This window comes from Perissodus microlepis, chromosome 18, assembly GCF_051167445.1.
Source record: "Perissodus microlepis isolate ML-2025 ecotype Zambia chromosome 18, ASM5116744v1, whole genome shotgun sequence".
Lineage (NCBI taxonomy): Eukaryota > Metazoa > Chordata > Actinopteri > Cichliformes > Cichlidae > Perissodus > Perissodus microlepis.
The window spans coordinates 11,206,337-11,225,748 of record NC_140478.1 but is presented as its reverse complement, the minus strand read 5'-3'; the positions used below and the strand labels follow the sequence as shown (position 1 = coordinate 11,225,748).

Sequence of the window (19,412 nt, the reverse complement as noted above, 5' to 3'; positions counted from 1 at the left end):
AAAACTCTATGTTTATGAATATTCTCCCCGAGGAAAATACGTTTAGCGTGGCTTCAATTTATAAAAGCAAGGTAGCAAGGACAGGCACAAATAATGATGCACTCAGCTATGTAATGAACATGCTTTCAGGCAGAAAAGATGGGAAAAGAAGAAAGTGTTCCTGAAAGTGAAAGGCACCGCTATCCATTCATCGAGACATTTCCAACAAAATAAGGAGGCACTCACAGTTTTGACAAATAAAAATTATTCAGCTGTGTCACGAACCCCAGCAACGATTTACACTTACATCTTTGTCACCATCGGTCATTTTTAGCCCGGGATTCTCTCTGGTTTAAGGTGATTTTAAAAAAACCTCCAAAAAAAACATGTCGTTTGGCTTTGGCTTTTAACCACCTCATTATATTTTGTCAACTTCTGGAGAAGATCCAGTTCCTGCTGAATCAAATCTGGGCGCTTGACTCCTGTTAGGGAAACATTACTCCTGATTTTCAGTCTCAAACCTGAGAACAAAGCAGAGTGATATTCTTCAAGGTCAGGCGTGAACTGAGAGGAAATTAATGACAACTCTGACGGGGCGAGAGAAGCCTTGGATGCTTCTCTGTTTGGCTCTTTATTACAGAAACTTTATTTTCCATCCATCCCTGTACATCCCGTCTGCGTTACCGCTGACCCGCTCCGCAGCCGAGCCGGTGAGAAGCCGGAGAGAGGAATCCTGCCAGAATTATGGATCGGGGCCCACAGCGGGACATGCAGTTGCACGACAGCATGTTTGTGATGCAGGAAGCTCCTCTAAGTGAAACCTTGGGATGAAGATTAGCTTGGAAACAAATCACAGCTTGTCCGCCCTGCGGGTGGTGTCTAATGGGAGAAATGATTCAACCTGGATGCTGCGTAATTCAATCCCATGCTGTGAGGAGCACGTTTCCGTTACTCAATCCCACAAAAATTTCACAGTGAACAAGTAATAGCGTGACACGGCATGATCACATAGATCTTCATCTTTTCAAACCCCTACCCCCATTTTCAGTTACATTTAGACCCACCTTCTTTTTTCATTGTTGCACAGATGCATCTGTAACAGGCGTACCTGGTATTGTGACCGGCCCCCTGGCTGTCTGTCAGCACATGAAGGCATCAGTCACAACTATTTGGCTATGCAGCACATAATTCAGAGCTCCGTTATACAGACGTCCACTGAGTCCAGTCATCCATCAGACTGCTTTTTGCCAAGTCAACAGATTCTCGTGGTGGTGGGCGGTCAGGGAAAAGGCCTCTCAGGTTGTGTTTCGGCTTTGGCTGTGTGTGTGTGTGTGTGTGTGTTTGGGTTTTCGCTGGGTGTAAAGTATAGCTCTTTACGGCAGCAGTAAACTATGTCACAGACCAATATAGCCATCTATTCCTTCAGGACTCCTGATTGTTCCAACATGGGAAATCTCAGCTTTGTTCAATTAAGATTAAGCCTCCGCTAAGGAGGTCGTGGTTTTTGGTTTGCGTACATGCAAGTCATTCTGCCTGTATACACGATAGCTCCTAAACTTTTGAACAAATTGCATTAAATCTTTGTAGGGGTGTAGAGTGAGCTTATGTTCACAGTCCATTACAAGTTAGCTTAAATTCAACAAGGTATACAAGGTCAACTTAATGATTTAGTGGTTAAAAATTGGCAACAAGCCTTATAGCTTAGACACTATGATTGAAGAAGTGTGGTGTGTGCTGTCCATATATGGAAAGTACCATATATCATGCCGCATTTGACCTCTGACCTCCCTTTAAGGTCAACAGATATATTTTTGAAGGTCAAATTGATTAAATAGTCCTATAGGAGGTTTTTTTTTTGTTTTTTGTTTTTTTTTAAAGAGCAAATAACAAAACCCTACACATTGCTTTAGTTTTTAACTACACTAAAAACATCTTGGAGCACAAAGAAAACAAAAAGAATATATAAAATAGAACACTATTACCTTAAAAGTAAATACTGCACAGGGAGAATCCGCTGCCTTGGCGGATGTTGGCACCCTCTGAGTGCTTCTTGTTTATAACCTGGCCAGAACGCCTTCCAACATCAACTCATCTGATAATATCTAACTATTAATCAGCTGCCCTAAAGGTGGACCTATTACGCCTGCCTTTTTTTTTTCCAGACACATAAATACTGCTGCGGTACTAAACATGTTTAAACACCAAGGTCAGTATATGTGAAAGTAATCCCAGTAAGCTAAAAGCTCAGGCTTCAGACAGTTTTTATCCTACTCTTTGATCTATGTGATGTCAAGGAGAAGACATATCCCTATTATGGTTATCACAGCTCTGGCTGTGAGCACAGAAGCTCCACCCACCAGCAAACCTGTTTATGAAGGGCAGCCAATCAGAGGAAAGTTTTCTCAAAGAGGATCTATACAGTTTGTTTCAGACACCAGAAGAGTCTCTTCCACTTACTAGAGCACCTACTCCACTTGGTTTCATTCTTTTTCCATTACAATTGAGTACCACCAAATGTGCGTGACGCCACATTTTCTACTATCACCTAATGGAAAAGCCTAAACACTGAGTCGAGTCGAGCCGACTACATACTAATGGAAAGGGGCTTTAAGAGGCTCCAACACGATTCAATATCAGGTAAATAAGGATTATTTTAAACTGTGAATCATGCAAAGCTACTCTAGTAGAGTTCAGGGTATAAACATAAAATGAAGTGAGTATAATAGGTCCACTTTGATATCCAGGATTTGAGGCTGTCAACATCTAATTAGATTTTTTTTTAATCCAAGCAGATTGTTGTGGTCTGCAGCAGATGTCATATAATCTCATTAATAAAGTGAATTCCAAAAAAGTCCCCTAACACACACACACACGTTTCCAAAGACAAATGATATAAATATGAAACTACAATATTTTTTATTTTACACCTTCAGCCTGCCAAGCTAAGGTAGTGCTGATAAAGCTACTTTCAGCTGCTGTTAGTCACCGGGAGTCACCTCCGGGAGATTTGTGTCTCTCCTGGGACTGAGCCAGGCATCTCACTCATTAGACAAATGCGTAAACCTCTACACTATAGAACCACTTAGGTTAGGCTGGTTATGACCAGAAAAAAACAACAAAGAAAAATACTGACAGCTTTGACTATCAACAAGGCTGAAATAACATCCTTCCCAGGGTAACAGCTGCATGACGTTCTCTCTCAGAGGACTGTGTTTAAATTCTAAGGTCAGCCTGGACTGACAAATGGTAAACGCTCTGCTTCTTACATAGCACGTTTCTACTCTGTGTGAGCACTTCTTAAACAACATCACTCATTTACCCACTCACACACTGGAAGAGCCAGAGATCGAACCACCAGCCGTCGGATAAATAGATCACCTCCTCTAGTCCGTAACACAAAGGAGACGTGACCACAGAGCACATGCCATAAAACACGTGACCAGGATACACACACAATGATCAGTATATTACTCAGTTTCACAAAGCAAAGGGTACGCACTCAAATGATGGTTCTCTGCCCAGAAATCGAAGCAGAAAATATTCAGGTGGCTTCATAAGTCGATCCACTCATTGGTAAATCTGCTGCTCACTAGTGGAATTGGAGCTGACTTCGAAAAACCCACAGATGTTCGAACCGCTGTCACGCAAGTGTTAAAAAAAGAGAGAGAAAAAAACACCTCTCATTTGAGAAGGTGAAATGGAATTTTTGCCTGAAAATACATTTTCATTTTTAATTTACAACCCTTAAGTGAGAATTTGCTGGTAACCCACAGCTCTGGGATGTTACATAGGCCATATTTTACCTTCTGAACAACTGACTGATGAAGGTTGCAGTTGTGGGACAGGGTCCCTTGTTGTGGGCTAGACTTTCTAAAAACCAGCTCAGAGGAGGTGAGGGAGTCTTGCTCCCTCTCAGACCACTTAAACTTAAAAATAGTGAAAAGTTATTACAGGTTTCTTTGTGTAATGATGCCAAAGAGATTTTTCCTTCACCAGTTTTAACTGTAAGCCGTGTGACTGAGCCAGCCCATGCGCCATCGGGACCCCCAAACTGCCTCGCCTGGATTAAATTCATTCCTGCTATCACCTCTGCCACAGAATTACACCTGTGCTTTTCCCTGCTGCCACATGTCAAAAGGTCCCCGGCTGCCTTCCCTTCAAATAGATGTGGTGTGAACCCCTGAGGTACGCTGGCTGCACTCTCACAGTGTCTGCACGGCTTTAAAAAAAATCCTCAAAGTGGAAGCACCAGAGAAATAATCCTCCAATGTCCCAGATCTTTACTGGGACTGAGCCCCTGGTGGGAGCCAGCGAGGGGAATTGAAGGCAGCGGCGGCCACGTTTCAATCAGAGGAAAGAGTTTGGTGATGGGGGCATGAGAGGATTTGCAGCAGTGCGGTGTCCCCCATGAATACAAAATATTACTAAGAAGTACTTTAAGCAAAGAGCTGCTTTCTGCCCTGTGAACACTGGGATATATTCCTCACTCACCGCCCTGGCCTTACAGTCTGCGTCCAGCACCATCACGACCCAGGCACAGTTTACGGTCACATCTTTCTAAATTAGCTGATGATTCCTCTGACAGAGAGCTGGGGGATTTACACATATAAGTCATTTCCCAGGGAGAAGAAATCTCTGATTATCTGTGTGTGATTTTTTTTTTTAAAGTGAGGAATCTTGGATCTCTACCTGGACTTCTGAAAACTCTGAAGGTCAATTTTCATCACTTGCATCAACTCTAACAATGGAAAGGCCAAATCATAAGCACAGAGAATACCTGTCAGGTTAACCTCCAATGAAAACAATACTGTGTAAACACCATTATGCATCAAGTCAGGGACAAAACGCACCCCAGTCTTCTGTCTCACACTGCACTGCATAAAATGAGATGAGAGGTTGACTTGCATTGAATTTGCATGCACTGCTTTTACTGCACATACTCAGAGTTGTTCAATGTTTTTGCCTCACAGTCATGCAAAGTTCAGCAGGACAGCTCCCAGATACGAAAACACGTCCTGACTGTGAACCTTTGTCTGGACCATGTGAAGCATATGTGCTGGAAGCTCTGATTGACCCAAATGCAAAACAATGGTGATGCCCACATCTATACAAGGACCTCACTCTCACACACAAGCCTGCAGTGGTCCCTGACAGGACGGGATCAGAGGCTCGGAGGGCCCCGTAAACTTACCGAGCTTTCCCCGGGACTCCTCCAGCTTCTGGATCTGGTTCTCCAGGAAGAACATGGCCACTGCGAACGCCAGCAGCGCCAGAAGCTGCAACTTGGGCGGCATCATGACTCTGAGCAGCCCCATCAAATCATCCAGAGAGAGATGATGGTCAGTCCATGCTCAGAGGAAGAGGAGGAGACACCGAAAACACACACACAGCAGCGACGATGGTGGTTACAAAGCGGCTGAGAGTGTGTGCATGGCCCTCTCTCTCTCTCTCTCCCTCTCTCTCTCTCCCCCTCCGTGTGTGTGGATATCTCCCAGCGTTCAGATCCTGTGGTTACCTCAAACGCGACGTGTTCAAACTCGGCTTGGTTATTTCATTCTGTTAAATCTCGGCAGAGCGGGAGGAGGGGTCGTAGAGCCTTAGAGATTTCTCCAGAGTACGTATTTGTCCCTCCGGGATTTGTTCACGATGGTACCAGCCGCTGTCGCCTGCGTCCCCCACACAGAGCTGTCCCGTCCCATCCAGTGTGTTCACAGCAGCACCACGGACACACTGTTACTACCACTCAGGCCATTGGGTGTATTAACAGTCCACCACACAGCAGAGATCTCCCATTCGTCGACTCTCTCTGCCTTTTCCTCTCGGATTGGACCGTTTTCCGTTGTGGGACCCGGAATTGGACACCAGGGGTCGCACTTCCATTAGCAACCATGAAATGACCGAGGCGAGGAAGAATTTCTTTAGGCTGGCTTGGTTTATGCCAAAATACATAAAAAGCATAAAATTAAAAAGAAATATTATTTTTACTTCAAATATTTACACAATATGCTTACTAAGCTTTTTGTATGTATTTTATCATTAAAGGTTAAAAATGATAAATAAAAGTCAGAAATGATTATCACTAACGTTTATCGGACAGGCGCGACCACGGACCGACCTTCAGTGGAATAAAGAGGTCCTAATAGTAGTTTTCGCTAACAAAGCAGGCTCCAAAATGTCGGGAGAGGTGTATCTCTTGTGGCTCCTGTCGCTGTTACAGACGGTGAGTTTATTAACTGTGAGAAATGGCAGCGCTGGCCGCTGTCACAGCTGCTTACAGTGAGTGTGAGCGGCTGCGGGGCTGTTTGCTGGCGATCTTTAGGTTCAGCTTTTAATGAGCCACATCCTGCTGCACCCGGAGCTTCAAACTGACGTGGCTTATCCTGAAAACAGCACCGAGTCCCGGAGGAAGTGATACCTTTATAATGTGCTTGTTAGATTTTTGCTACTTATTATGTAGTTACTTTTTCAAGTCTTGTATATTTTAAGGAGGAAGTCGATGACAAAGAGAAGACTTCCGGTGTACTAAATTTACTGTAACTGAGCGCTTCTCGGTGCCGTGCTGAAAAGTGATTGGTAGTATTTAAACTGTTGTAAATGATTTATTTTCTATCAAACATACATCTTATAAATGATATCCAGTCGTTTTGAGCTACAAGGAATATTTCTGTCACAAGGTAGAATCTGCAAGTTTTTATGTGCCCTTTATTTATTTAGGTAAAAAAAGCTTCATTGACATTAGCTGTCTTTTTCTTTGTAGAGAGTGAGATGTAGCCAAAATGGCAGCACAAATAGCAAGAAATATAACATTTTATATATAACTTCCTTCATAAACCCTGTTGACTACAGTCTATTGAATAATATAAGCAAAAGCCTTTGACATAAAAACACACACACGGAATCATTGGAAATCACAATTGTTTGTACTACAACAGTTTAAAATCTTGTAGTTTATTTAGAAGATAACCTTTCATGCTAAAGTTAGAGGGAGACAATCAGCAGAATGAGATCTTCCTCGACCCAAATATGAAAGTGTTTGTGGGGTGGTCGAATGTAAGAGGACACTGATGCGAAAGCGAATCACGTTTTCCTGCCGGGGGCGTCTTCAAGGAAAGCTGACAAAGTTGATTAACAAACAGCAGCCCGGTGGTCTGTTATTCACAGGCTGATTTAGGCAATCTAACCCTGAAATCCTCCACGCAAAAGACTTTTGCTACTTCAGGTTATTGTTATGTGTTTCAAACTGGTGTGTTAGGTTCTTTGGAAATCTCGTTCAAAGGCATCTGGCGTATGAAATGCGTGATTTTATGTTTGTTTCTGTTAGAGTAAATATGCATCATTTACAGTTTAAAATGATTCTTATTTTATCTTATACTGGGGGCTTGGTGGAAACCCCAGTTCATCCTTTGATGATAAAAGCCCGTCCTTTAAGCTAGTTTTCTTCTGATTGGCTGCCCCTCATAAACAAAATGTTTAATCAGCTGGTAGGTGAGCTGCTGTGCTCATAGCAGAGCTGCTTGCCTGAGACGACCATGTTAGGGCATCCTCGCTTTATGACAGCATACCGAGCCAATAATGGAGAAAAAACCAAACAAACTGAGTGTTTGGAGCAGTGTGAAGTCTGAGCTTGAAAGTACCACACACACTGTCAGGTTAGGTGGTACTCTCTGTCACGTTAAGGAGACACACAGAAATATAGCATGGGGCAAAAATCATGTGACATAATTTTGCACTACGTAGGAGCTGACAGCGGGGTATAAGAGTTTCTAGCAGAGTTTCCAGTCCATTTCAGGATTCAGTTTAATATTTTATTACTCGTTTTTAAGAGTCTCAATGGTCTGACGCCCACTTAACTGAACTTTTGAGACCCTACACTTCTATCAGAGCACTGAAGTCTACAAACCATCTGCTCTTGGATATTTCTAGATCCAGGCTTAAAAGCAGAGGCGATAGAACCTTTTCACTGTTGGTTCCTAATCTTTCTAACAACTTACCTTTTCACAAAAGAGCTGCCTGCTCTTCCTATCATTTTCAAACACTTTTAAAAACCCATTTGTTCTTGTTTTGTACCCTGGTTTTTATTCTGCAAACAGTCTTGTATACTTGTTTTATTAGATTTTTAGTGTGTACACATTTTACACACATTGTAGTGACTGTTAAGTGTATATTTTGTATAACCTGTACAGCACTGTAGCATGTTAATGTGTTTCACTATACAAATATTACACAGATAACTCAATGTTCCCTGAGTCACAGTAGTATTAATACCATTTGAGGTACTCATTTAGATTGTACTTTGGATAAAAGCTACAAATTATAATTGGTGAAGTATATACTTTGGTTTTACTCAATAATATAATTCAGCTTTGCCTAGAATAATAATTAATAATATATTTTCCAGTTACATTGATATCTAAATTTATTTTGAGATGGCATAACTGTCCTAGTACTCTAAAATCTTATATGACAAAGTACTTAATTGTTGCTAATTTGAACTTTTTAGTTGTAGTTGTGCTGTTGGAACCTAACACTTCTGTCCTTTATGAAAACATTTGTTTCTTCCTCCCTTTATCTTTGTCCTTGTACCTCCCTACAGCTGTCGGCATACGGTGCCGATCTTTCGTCTGAGGCTTGCAGGGAGCTGGGTTTCTCCAGCAACCTGCTGTGCAGTTCCTGTGACCTGCTCGGGGAGTTCAGCCTCGCCAAGCTCCAGCCTAATTGTCGGCAGTGCTGCCAGCAGGAGGCCCAGATGGACGGGCGCAAGGTAAAGAGAAAAACCGAGGGCTCACGGATCGGGTCGACAGAAAGCAACTGCCTATCTAGATTAAGGCACAGCGTGGAGTGTGATACAAGGAGATTCAATTAGAGTAGATGAAGTGTAACCACAACCGAGGTTAAATAAAGAGCATATAGTGACATTAAAAATTCATGTTTCTTAACTGTGGGGGTCTTGAGCTATGAATGAATGTTTTGTTTTAAAGAAGACATTTTGTTTAGTTCCTCAGTTGTTTGCAGAAGGGTTTACAGGACCTCTGTCGAAATGTGTCACGTTTACTGACAGGGTCATGTCCCTCAACGCTCGAACTGCTACTAAAAACAGCCGAGCCGAGCAGCCTTCCGGTTGACACTGTTTGCAGCGGTGCCACACACAGCTTGTTAGTAGCTGTCCGTCTCAATCTTTCTCAGATGTTCAAAGTCGAGGCTCCTTAACCTCAGCTCGAGGTCGGCGTGTCAGGTGTTACCCTGTCTGTAAGCAGTGAGGGCAAGTTACTGTATGCTCGCTGCCCCAGATATTACAGCTTGCTTGGGAGGACTCTCTGCTGTGCTCTGGCAGATAAACACTGACTTAAGTGATGGTGGAAAAACAATGTAATTTTTCCCTGATTAAGCAGGGCCCCCAGTGCGTGTGTGTGTGTGCGGTATCCTAGCAACAGCACCTTGGAAATGTGCAGCACACACCTCATTACACCTCTTGATGATAACTGTGTTTCAGACAGACACTTAGAGCAGAGATTACTCCTCTTCGGCGTTGGAGTGAAAATGTCACTTAGAAGAGCAGTTGCCCATCTCTCGCTGCACTCAGAGGTCTCCTATGGAAACGACAGCGTCACTAAGCACATTTTTATCCTCAGACGGCGACAATTATCTGCCTTAAGAATTCCTTTCAGCGTCTCAATTGCCATCAGCGCCGTATTGTTAAAGCCTTCGGACAAATGGCTTACTGCACAGCCTGGTCGATTAGTAAGATTCACCGAGCACGGAGGGCATTTCGCTTACTCATCTTCGAATGTGCTCTTCTCTGCAGACCACCTGGGTGCAGCAGCACTTCAGCTCCTCTGGGTGTGAATGATGTATTACATCTCTGTAGAACAGCTAAACCTTTATGAGAGTGTCTCAGACCTCTGTGGTGCACAATTGATGATGGTAACACTGGAGGCCTTAGTTTCTTGACTTTAAAGTGGACTTGTGCTCGTTTCCAGCTCGATTTATTATTAAACTACACTAGACCACCTTTTAGGAAATTCTCATTTCAAAATAATCCTCATTTATATACTGCTCAAAAAAGTAAAGGAACATTTTTTTTTAAATCCCAGTATAGCATCAAGTCAGTTAAACTTCTGGGATATTGATCTGCTGTTAAGTTGCTGAGGGGGTTGTTAATCAGTTTCAGCTACTTTGGTGTTAATGAAATTAAGAGACAGGCAGTTACTCTAGGAGGGCTGGACAGGACGGTTAAAGTCCTTACCCCAGCAGCAGGACAGCGGTCTGCTTCTTTGGGCAAGGAGGAACAGGATAAGCACTGCCAAAGCTCCAAAATGACCTCTAGAGTCAAACAACTAGAAACAGACTTCATGAGGCTGTGTAGTCAAATTGGGATTTGCCATAGAGTACCAGAACTGGCACTGGTGCCCTGTGCTTTTCACAGATGAGAGCAGGTTCACCCTGAGCACATGTGAAAGACCTGAAAGGATCTGGAGAAGCCGTGGAGAAAATTTGGTGGTGGGTCAGTGATGGTCTGGGGGGGTAAATCCATGGAGAGACGGGCAACAGCACCCTGACTGCCATTAGGTATCTGGATGAAATCCTTATGCTCGTTGTCAGAACTTACGTTGGTGCAGTGGGTCCTGGATTACTCCTAATGCATGACAGTGCCTGACCTCATGTGGGGAAAGTATGCAGGCAGTTCCTGGAAGATGAAGGAACTGATACCACTGACCAGCTCCACACTCGCCCGACCTAAATCCACCAACGTGGACGTTATGTTTTGGTCTGACACCTGGTCAGACTGCCCAGGAGCTCTTTGATGCCCTGGTCCAGATCTTGGAAGAGATTCCCCAGGACACCATCTATTGTCTCATTAGGAAGTGCCACATCATAGTTTCAGTTTGATTTTTGGGGTGTCTTTAAATCTAGCCCTCTGATTGCTGCATTTGATGGAAATGAAAACAAACACATTAGCCAGTCCATATTTGGCAGTATTTGTTTTCTCATTCAGATCTGATGTTTTCAACTTTTAGCTTTAGTTTTTTTGAGAAGTGTATTTTACTGAGCCTCCCTGCAGCCCCTCAGATCATCATCGGTCTGAAACAAGCTATTTTTGCTGTTTTCTTCATTAAAAATAATACTTTTCAATACATTGGCTGATTTTTGAACAAGATTCTTGTTGGCTGGTTACATAGTGTTTGGGCTGCCACAAAAAAGCTTTTCTTTGCTGGACAAACAGCAAAATGTTCTGAGATCAGCGACTAACTGATTACTCAAAAAGAAGTGTTAGAATCAGGAACGGTCCTGATCATCGTGGAAAATATGGATTATACGTTGTCTGTATATTTCCTGTAAACTTCTAATGTAATCTGTTCAGATGAGATGAGATGATTTACATTGATCTATCAAAGCTGACCTCTAAGTCAGCTTATTTTGACAGGATAACCATTAGATTAAGACATGCCAGAGGTAAAGTTACGCTTTTAAAGTCTGATTCTTTATTTATTTATTCATTTTTAGCTTTGAAATCACTGATGGAGGGGGTGAGTAGTTAATTAACAACACTTTGAAATGTTAAAGTGCTGCAGTAGGTCTGGATAAAGCAATCCATCATTAGCTTCCCGCTCCCAACCGAGTTGTGACTTTCCACCGATCTTCTGATCTGCCATGTGTGGTAAAATGAAAAGCTTGGAAATTTAATTTAAGCTGTGCCGATGGTTTACAGACACACAGAGAAGGACGGGGAGAGAACAGGAGAGGATCTTAGCCTTGCATGCGTAATTTAATTTGCTGTGCGAACCGGCCAACCAGGCCATTTACCACTCTCCTCCTTGAAAACAACACGCAGAGCGTGGCCTTGAAATACTGCTGTGACACTCCAATTTCCTCTTAACTTATTGTGTGTTGGTGCCGGAGGTTTGATTACAAGTGAGCCCTGCACAAACCGCCATCCATCAGCCCCACTCCATATGCACAGGCTCACAGCTTAATGACCCCCAAGGAGTCGCCCGGACACATTTATGAATCAGTCTGCCTGAATCAAATTACTCCTTCGGGCAGACAGTCCACCCCCAGCGGAGCTTCGGTCCTCTCAGACTGTGGGCAGGCGTTAATGTGTTGGGAGGAAATCTCTCGGACTGCCTCACGTTGTGTTTCTCTCTGTGCAGCTCTACGCTGGAGCCATCCTCGAGGTGTGTGGATGAAAACTGGGGAGGTTCCCTCAAGTCCAAGGTGAGTCCTCAGTTGGGGCATCATTACTTGCATTGGAACAACAGCTTTAACTGAAACTTCCTCCTCTGTGTGAGTCTGTGTTTTAATCAGTGGGAGGGACAACAGCACTAAAAAGCCAACAGGACTGTTTTCAAACAGCCTTTTGAAGCATTTGTTTATCCTTTGTCTCTCCCACATGGAGCCGTGTGGTTAAACCTGGTGTCAGGTTGCAGCGGTGTAGCCGCTTCAGCTCATGCGCGAGCAGACGTCTGGAGCCCCACTTGTGCCATATGTCTGTCGTTTGCTTGCTTCAGCTGTGTCCCTCCTGTGTTTACAACAATCTCTTCTGCTGTTAAAAATCTATTTCGGGGATGTTTTGCAGTGGTCACTCATTCCAAACCTCTGAGCTAAAATATAAAGAGTTAACTGACTCATTTGTCTCTTTTTCCATTTCTCATCAGCTTTTGTTAGGAGTGAGAAGCCGAAGATGTTCAAGGGTCTTCAGATCAAGGTAGCCACGATGAATCGTGTTGCTGATGTACCAGCATTGTTTGCCACAGTAATTATTCTCAGGAGATGTAAACCAGATTATGCTGATCAAATGAGCCTTTCTCGTTCTTCTCCCCGCAGTACGTCAGAGGCTCAGATCCTGTACTAAAGCTTTTGGATGACAACGGGAACATTGCTGAAGAACTCAGCATCCTCAAGTGGAACACAGACAGCGTGGAGGAGTTCCTGAGCGAAAAGTTGGACCGAATATAGACACGAGTTTTATTTGTTTTTTTGTTTTTTATAATTTGGAAGACTCAGTTTCCCCAGATTACAAATAATGATTTATTCACTGCTTGTAGTTGACTCTAGCTGTGCAGATAGTTTCTCTGTGAGGTCTGTGCCTCCACCTTCAGGTGAGAGGGATTTTGTTTGTGGTGCTCTGACACATTCGTACAAATTGCCATCCATAACTCATCTGTGATCAGGCTGCTGCTGTAACAGGTGAACTCTTGCAGCTGTTAATCTGATTTCTCACGTTTTAGTCACCACAAATGAAATCTAGTTCATCTGCGTTTTATTAGCTCGTGGCAGAAAAACTCAGGAGACATGAAAAATTCATCAAAATCTCTCGCCGTGGTTGGGGATTACTAGAGGCAAGTGAGCAGATATGATTTGTATTTTGTGTGAACTGAGATGTCTTAGTTATTTACCAATTTGTACACAACTTGGCCTTGATAGATGGTTTCTGAATCTCTGATCTGTATGACTGTTTGTTTTTTGTATCTGAAAATCACGAGTCATCTGGGTTTCACCAAACTGCTCACGTGAGAGTGTTAAACAGGATAATGTGAGCTTCAGTTCAGTTTTACTCATTAAGTACTGATCACACATTTAGGTTTGAAACGACCTTGCACATAATGAACTGTATTGTCTGTATGTGGGACTTCCTGTTCCCGTCTGTTTGATATTTTTAATTCTTTTTTTTTTTCTTTTTTCTTTTTTTTTGAATAATGCTCAACATTGCGACTGATCGCATTTGTAGTCGGAGTGAACAAATTCCAGGTCCTCTCCAAATGCAGATGTCTTTGCAGAGGCACACGTTAGTGAAGAGCTCACAGGAAACCAGTTTTGGGATGTGAGATCTGATGTAAATTTGTGTTTTTCTGCACCATCTGCTTTGAAGAGAAACTGGATTTGTTTTTGGAAAGCTTTTTATGTCCAGGTGATGGTCTAAATATGCAACAATAAACAGAGTCACTGATGATTTTTCTCTCCATGCTAAGTCATTTGTAGTCACCAAACATCTGACTGTACTGTGGGTACAGGTTTTAATTCATAGGTATGACTTTACTGACATCTAGTGGTTGTTTATGACATCACATCAGTCCTGTGATGCATTGCCATTTTTAAAAATTTATTTTATCTTTACAAATGTTGTTCTTATTGAATGGCCTTTTTTGTTATTATACAATTGTAAAAAAAATTTTTTCAGCTGCTAGTTTGGGTTTCAGTAGAGATGTTTCCATGTCAACACCAAAAATAACGATACAGTTACAGAGCCATTAAAGCTCTTGGTACTGGACTGGATCCAGCTGTCTGATGGTGCTGATGGTGCTGACAGCAGAACCAGTTGAAGATGGGGCACCAGCACAATGTAGGTGGATTTCAGGCAGCCTGAGTCCAGGTGCAGTAAGCTTCTAAGCTCTGTTAAAATGAGCTCCAAGATATCTGCCTGGTTGCCTGTGTCAGCTTTAAACTTGCCTGACCTTATTACAGGTCTCCCTTTACAACAATACATTTGTTTAGGAAACAGTGATACAGTGGCCTGATTTTACCAGGTCTACCTGTTCCTTGGACTTATCTGCAAAATATACAGCATTAGTAAAAGTTTCTATACATACGTCATACTTTAAATACCTGCATGTATAGTCAGTAAATGCTTGGAGCGACCACAGCCACTTGGTGCAAATATTTTAGGAATCACTGTTTTATTTTCAGACAGATAATGATTACACAAAACTCAAGTAAAAAAAGAAGCTTCAGTTACATGCAGCATCTGAGCATCACATAACCACTGTTATTAAGTCCATGTAAAAAAAATAAAAAAAATAATATAGCCAAAAACTCTTTCCTTGCACCTGCAGCTGGACAGACGTGAGACACTGCTAACTTCTGTTATCAGAAAATAAAAATGAACAATTGAATGCATATATGAAGCAAATGAAAATAAATCCCCTTATAAGGCAAACTGAATGTGTAAAGCTGGAAACGCATTTCTATAGTAAAGTCAGACTACACGTGTTTACGCTGTGGCTGAGGTTACACATACGGGTGCTCTTTCTTGCCTCCCTCTGAGCGGTGATCCATCACTTCAGTTTTGTTGTTGGACTGAGGTTTGTACACAACCCCTGGGTAACTGCAAAACAAACAAATGGCAGGAAAAAATCTGTTGTGAAAATGTTTCTCTTGTAAATGTAAATGAAAAATTGGGGGGGGGGGATTTGTAAAGAACTGCTCCAGATAAAACTGCAGCAGAAAGTAATTTAAAAACAATATTTGCATTTTTAAAAGGTTTGCACTCTCATTAGTTTCTGGCATTGTACGTCTATGAGGGGACTTACCGTGGTTTCTCATCTTTTATCATCTCTCTGAAAGCGAGAGACTTCAGGATGCCACCAATGAGCAGGACGCCCCCGCCGATCCAGCCAACGAACAGTGCTGGGCCAAATGTGTAACTGGTAAAAAAAAACATTACATTGCACACACACTATAGGAATTATTTGGAGAAATATTTACATGCAAGCAAAACAGCATCATACGTGGTTATTCCTACTCCGCCCATTCCCATGTTCATCCCCTCTCCCATCATTTCTTGTGTGTAGCTGGTGTAGGTGGACGTCCTGAAACTTTCCACAATTTGATTGGCATACACAGAAGCTCCTGCAATGCCACACACACCTGAGAGAAGGAGAAAAACAGGAGCTCAGTGATTTATTTACCTCTGCCACACTCTCAGCTTGGTCAAATACTGCTATAATGACTGCAGTGGATGCTCATATTAAACATGAGGTGTTTTAACTAATGAGGTGCAAATAATTCCTGTGGGCCCAGACTGATCCAAACTGCATTCTGGGAGCCCATATCAGTTTATTTGACCATTAGATCAAATATACAGTCTGTGCTGTAAATTTCAGATGTCAGATGCAGTTAACTAGAACTTTAAGAATACTTCCTGCAGTTAAAGTTATCTCCTGGATATGATGAATGTCAATACTTCTTTGCAAATACTGCAGTTTCATGAAAGAAATTACTATAGAAACTGTACAAATTAAAGTAAATACAACAAAAGCACGAGATTGTAGGTTGTATAGATTACATTAGTGTGAAAGAACCTCAGTAAAATTAAAGCATCACAACATTTGTGCAGCATTGTCCTGTACAAATGTTAAATAAATTACAGCATGGTTGCTTTAAATGTTACAGCAACTTGCTGGCAACACTGCTGCAAGTATTTTACTTACTCTTACAGTGTAGCTCAGTATGGTGTCAGTGGATGGTTTTATATAAAATCAGCCAGGTCTGAGGAAAGTTTACAACCGACTCATTCAGAATCTGCTACATTTGGTGGTCCCGTAACTTTAACATAATCTAATGAAAGTGTACAAAATTTTAACTTCAGTTCACATATTGTTCGAGTTACAGGCCCTCAAAGTATGTAAGGGTGGGTAGAACTTGGCTCTTTTTAGGTAGCATAAATTTTTTCTGTATATTTGAGCCCTCATAACTTCATAAATACACCACATGAATATTTCATGGTTGAAAAAAATCAATAACAAAAACCATTAAAACTGAAACCAAATTAAAAAATGTAATTTGGGTAAACTTCAAGGGTGGTTCGTACAAGTTATCTCATATGAAAGAGCTCCGTTTGACCTTTTTACCTGTTCAGGCCAGGCTCAGCTTTAAGTTGCAATTACTTCTATGCCAAAATTGTTTTCTGTAACAATGATTTTAAGCCATTTACAATGGATGTCCCTAATTGTATGACTTTCAGCACAGAGGCCCCGCCCACCTGCCTGTTTGTGAGGGGCATCCAATCGTTGTGCAAGATTTAAAAAAAAGATGATTTTGAACCATTGGTCATACAAAGATACTCTGGGGGTGTAAAAAGAAACAAAAAACCAAAAACAATTCAGTTTAGTTTGTACTAGAAAGTAGAGAAAAAGCTTCATTTGAACTTCACAGAGGTAAATAATGACCTGCGATGACGAACATGATGCCAGCAGTGAGGCTCATCTTAGCCTTTGTGCTGTCTGCCATCTGGTTCATTGTGAGGCAGCTCAGGGAAAAGACTGATATCAGCATCCCGAGCACGCTCAGCACCACACCCACTATCATCAGAGCTCGCACTGCCTGGAAGGTACCTGGTGGACAGAAAACACGGAGACCTTAGCGTGTTACATTGACTCTAGTCAACCTAAGACCACTGATGAGTTCAGTTCAAGTCTTATTATGTCAAAAACTGTAGATGGCTTCACAAAAAACACTCAAGGCTTCTATCTGACAGGTAGGCTTTTATACTGAAATGACTAATTCTTCAAATACAATGTGTCTAAAGATTTGAAGTGTGTTCTCTTACAGTAGATGTGCTGTTGGGAGGTGCCTTTGCTTGTTGTTTGTTCTGCTTTCTGATAACCGAGTCTCGGCCTGGCCTTTATGATAGAAGTGCTAATGCAAACACTAATAGGTGCGGGCCCAACCCTCACAAAAACGAAGGGTTTGATCTCTTTCGGTGACACTTTTTTTGTTTTGTCTTAACTTCCTCTTTACTTAGTTTGAAATGTATCTACATCCTACACGACAGTCCAAAACTTCTACAGACACTTTTAAAAACTCAGGTTCATGGCTGATGAACATGGTGAGGTTTTCACCTTATTATTACCAGTGGGGCATTTCACTTCTCAGCACTTTTCCTTTTTTATTTTTCACTTTTGTCCTCACTTCAGTTTTAGTTGGTTTCCAGTTTGGATTTGCTTTTTAAAATTATCATTATTTGTTTGTTTATCCATATGTGTATTTTTTATTTTAATATTCAGGGTCTTTGTTAAAAGAAAATTCCAAATAAATGTAAAAATAAGTTTTTACAGACATGATAATATACCTGTGAGTCAGGTTTATCAAGTTTTTATGTTGACCAAAATGAGTTTCCGAAGTGCAAAACATATTTTTTTTTCCTACAAGTTCTTCAACCTAATAATTACATTTTACTTTGTAAAGAGTTCAGGGAGGTTTCTAAGTGAGGATGTTAATCAGCCAATGTTGTTCACTTCATTATTTTACAGTTTTTTGGTTTGTTTGTTTTTACAAATTTGTTGAATGAAAGAGACGCAGAGAGGGAAGCGATCTTTTTCCAATGCTGTTGCTTTTACATGTTTCATCATGGCCGAAATGTTGATGTGAAACAACCTCCTCCTGGGACATTTGGGAGGAAGCATATGTTGGATCTCGACATACGGCCTTGTCCTGAACGTCTCCTGAGCACTCAAGACATTTTAAAATAACCAAATTACAGAATTGCTTCTATGATCAGTGAAAATGTAGCATCTCCTTTTAGAGCAGAGACAGAAGAGTGTTCATTTCCTTGTTAGGAAAAACTCCTGCGGCTGTGGCCTTGTCAGTGAGGGAAAAATAATTCCCAGCCTGAATATGTTCAGTGTTTAAGACAACAATGATTTAGACTAATTTGAAAGCAAACAGTCAGTCACCGGATAGGATGTGAAAATTAAGGCTTGAGAGAGCCTCGCCATACCTGAGTAACCCAGAAGGCCGTAGAGCGGGCGGCACTCTGTGAGTCCGGCGGAGGTCGTCTCACAGTCTTGCCACAGACCCTTGTAGGTATAAACGGAGGTCACGACCTGCTCCTGCCTGTCCTTCACGCTCCAGTTGTTCATGGCTGTGGCTGCAATGAGGGCAGCTGCACCGATGAGACCCAAGATGAATCCACCATTTTGCAGAACTGAAGGCGCCATCGTTGTGTGGTGGTTCGGAAGCTGGAAAATATACACCTCGGAGATGCAGTGTGTGTGTGTGTAGATTAATAGATACTACTTAAAGTATAGCTGGACATATAACTGAGTGTAGATTAAGGTGTCACAGGTGTGCCGTGTGATGCAGAGAATCAAAATGTGCAAAGAGGTGCTTTGTAGTCATGGTGGTAGTGTGGTGGGGGGAGGAGACTGGGTGTTACCCCTGGGTGACACGGCAGCATGGGTTGGGCTACCAAGTGGTGTGAACGCAGTGGCGATAGGAACACCTGACACCTCTATGAGTGTTTTAATGTAAATATGAGAAAGAACGTTACTATTCCTGCGAATTACCAACTGTTTGTCAGTCTAGAGTTGTTAGTAACTCCCTCACACTAGAAAAAAAAGTCTGGAAAAACAAGGTACAGTTACACACAGGTGAGTGGGAACCGATCAGGGTGGCCAAAGATCACCATCAGCTACACAGGAGGACTTAAGAAGTTTAAGAAGATTGCAGGCTCTCCTCTCTCTTGAGCTGCAGTGTCCCTGCTAAAAGTACAGTAAGGAATATTTGATGCATTTCTACTGTGTAATGCTGAACAAATGCACATTTAGACAATAAAGAACACCTTGTCTTTTTCCATTTACACTTCCAAATACAAGAGATTTGCTTGCTGAGCTTTTGTACATGAAGACCAGAGCTCACTGTGAGTTCTCTTTCTTGTA

At 42.0% G+C, this 19,412-nt stretch overlaps 3 protein-coding genes across 3 annotated transcripts in view; 1 reads left to right on the top strand and 2 right to left on the bottom strand.

Moving 5' to 3' along the window:
* The window catches only part of hs2st1a (heparan sulfate 2-O-sulfotransferase 1a), a 32,417-nt gene extending 26,677 nt beyond the window's left edge, over positions 1-5,740 (bottom strand). Inside the window, exon 1 of the mRNA XM_084911906.1 lies at positions 5,171-5,740. Within this exon, the coding sequence (XP_084768032.1) occupies positions 5,171-5,294 (124 nt within the window). The 5' untranslated portion in view covers positions 5,295-5,740. The remainder of the gene's footprint in view (positions 1-5,170) is intronic.
* Positions 5,741-6,088: 348 nt separating this feature from the next.
* Positions 6,089-13,927, top strand: selenof (selenoprotein F). The gene is made up of 5 exons (XM_084911907.1): positions 6,089-6,199; positions 8,573-8,740; positions 12,129-12,192; positions 12,633-12,682; positions 12,802-13,927. The coding sequence occupies exons 1-5, from the start codon at positions 6,152-6,154 to the stop codon at positions 12,931-12,933; spliced, it is 462 nt and encodes a 153-aa protein (XP_084768033.1). The 5' UTR covers positions 6,089-6,151; the 3' UTR covers positions 12,934-13,927.
* An 817-nt stretch (positions 13,928-14,744) lies between these two features.
* cldn18 (claudin 18) lies at positions 14,745-18,900 on the bottom strand. Its single transcript, XM_084911908.1, has 5 exons — positions 18,473-18,900; positions 16,923-17,087; positions 15,483-15,621; positions 15,285-15,398; positions 14,745-15,079 (listed from the first exon to the last, which is right to left on the bottom strand). Exons 1-5 carry the CDS (start codon positions 18,690-18,692, stop codon positions 14,983-14,985), a joined length of 735 nt encoding a protein of 244 aa, XP_084768034.1. The 5' UTR covers positions 18,693-18,900; the 3' UTR covers positions 14,745-14,982.
* Positions 18,901-19,412: the final 512 nt, after the last annotated feature.

Coding starts and splice junctions, on each gene's coding strand:
- cldn18 (XM_084911908.1), bottom strand. CDS start 18,692: ATGGCGCCTTCAGTTCTGCAAAATGGTGGATTCATCTTGGGTCTCATC. Junction 15,399..15,482: donor GGCGGAGTAGGAATAACCAC/GTATGATGCTGT, acceptor TTTTTTTACCAG/TTACACATTTGGCCCAGCAC. Junction 15,080..15,284: donor ATAAAAGATGAGAAACCACG/GTAAGTCCCCTC, acceptor TTTGTTTTGCAG/TTACCCAGGGGTTGTGTACA.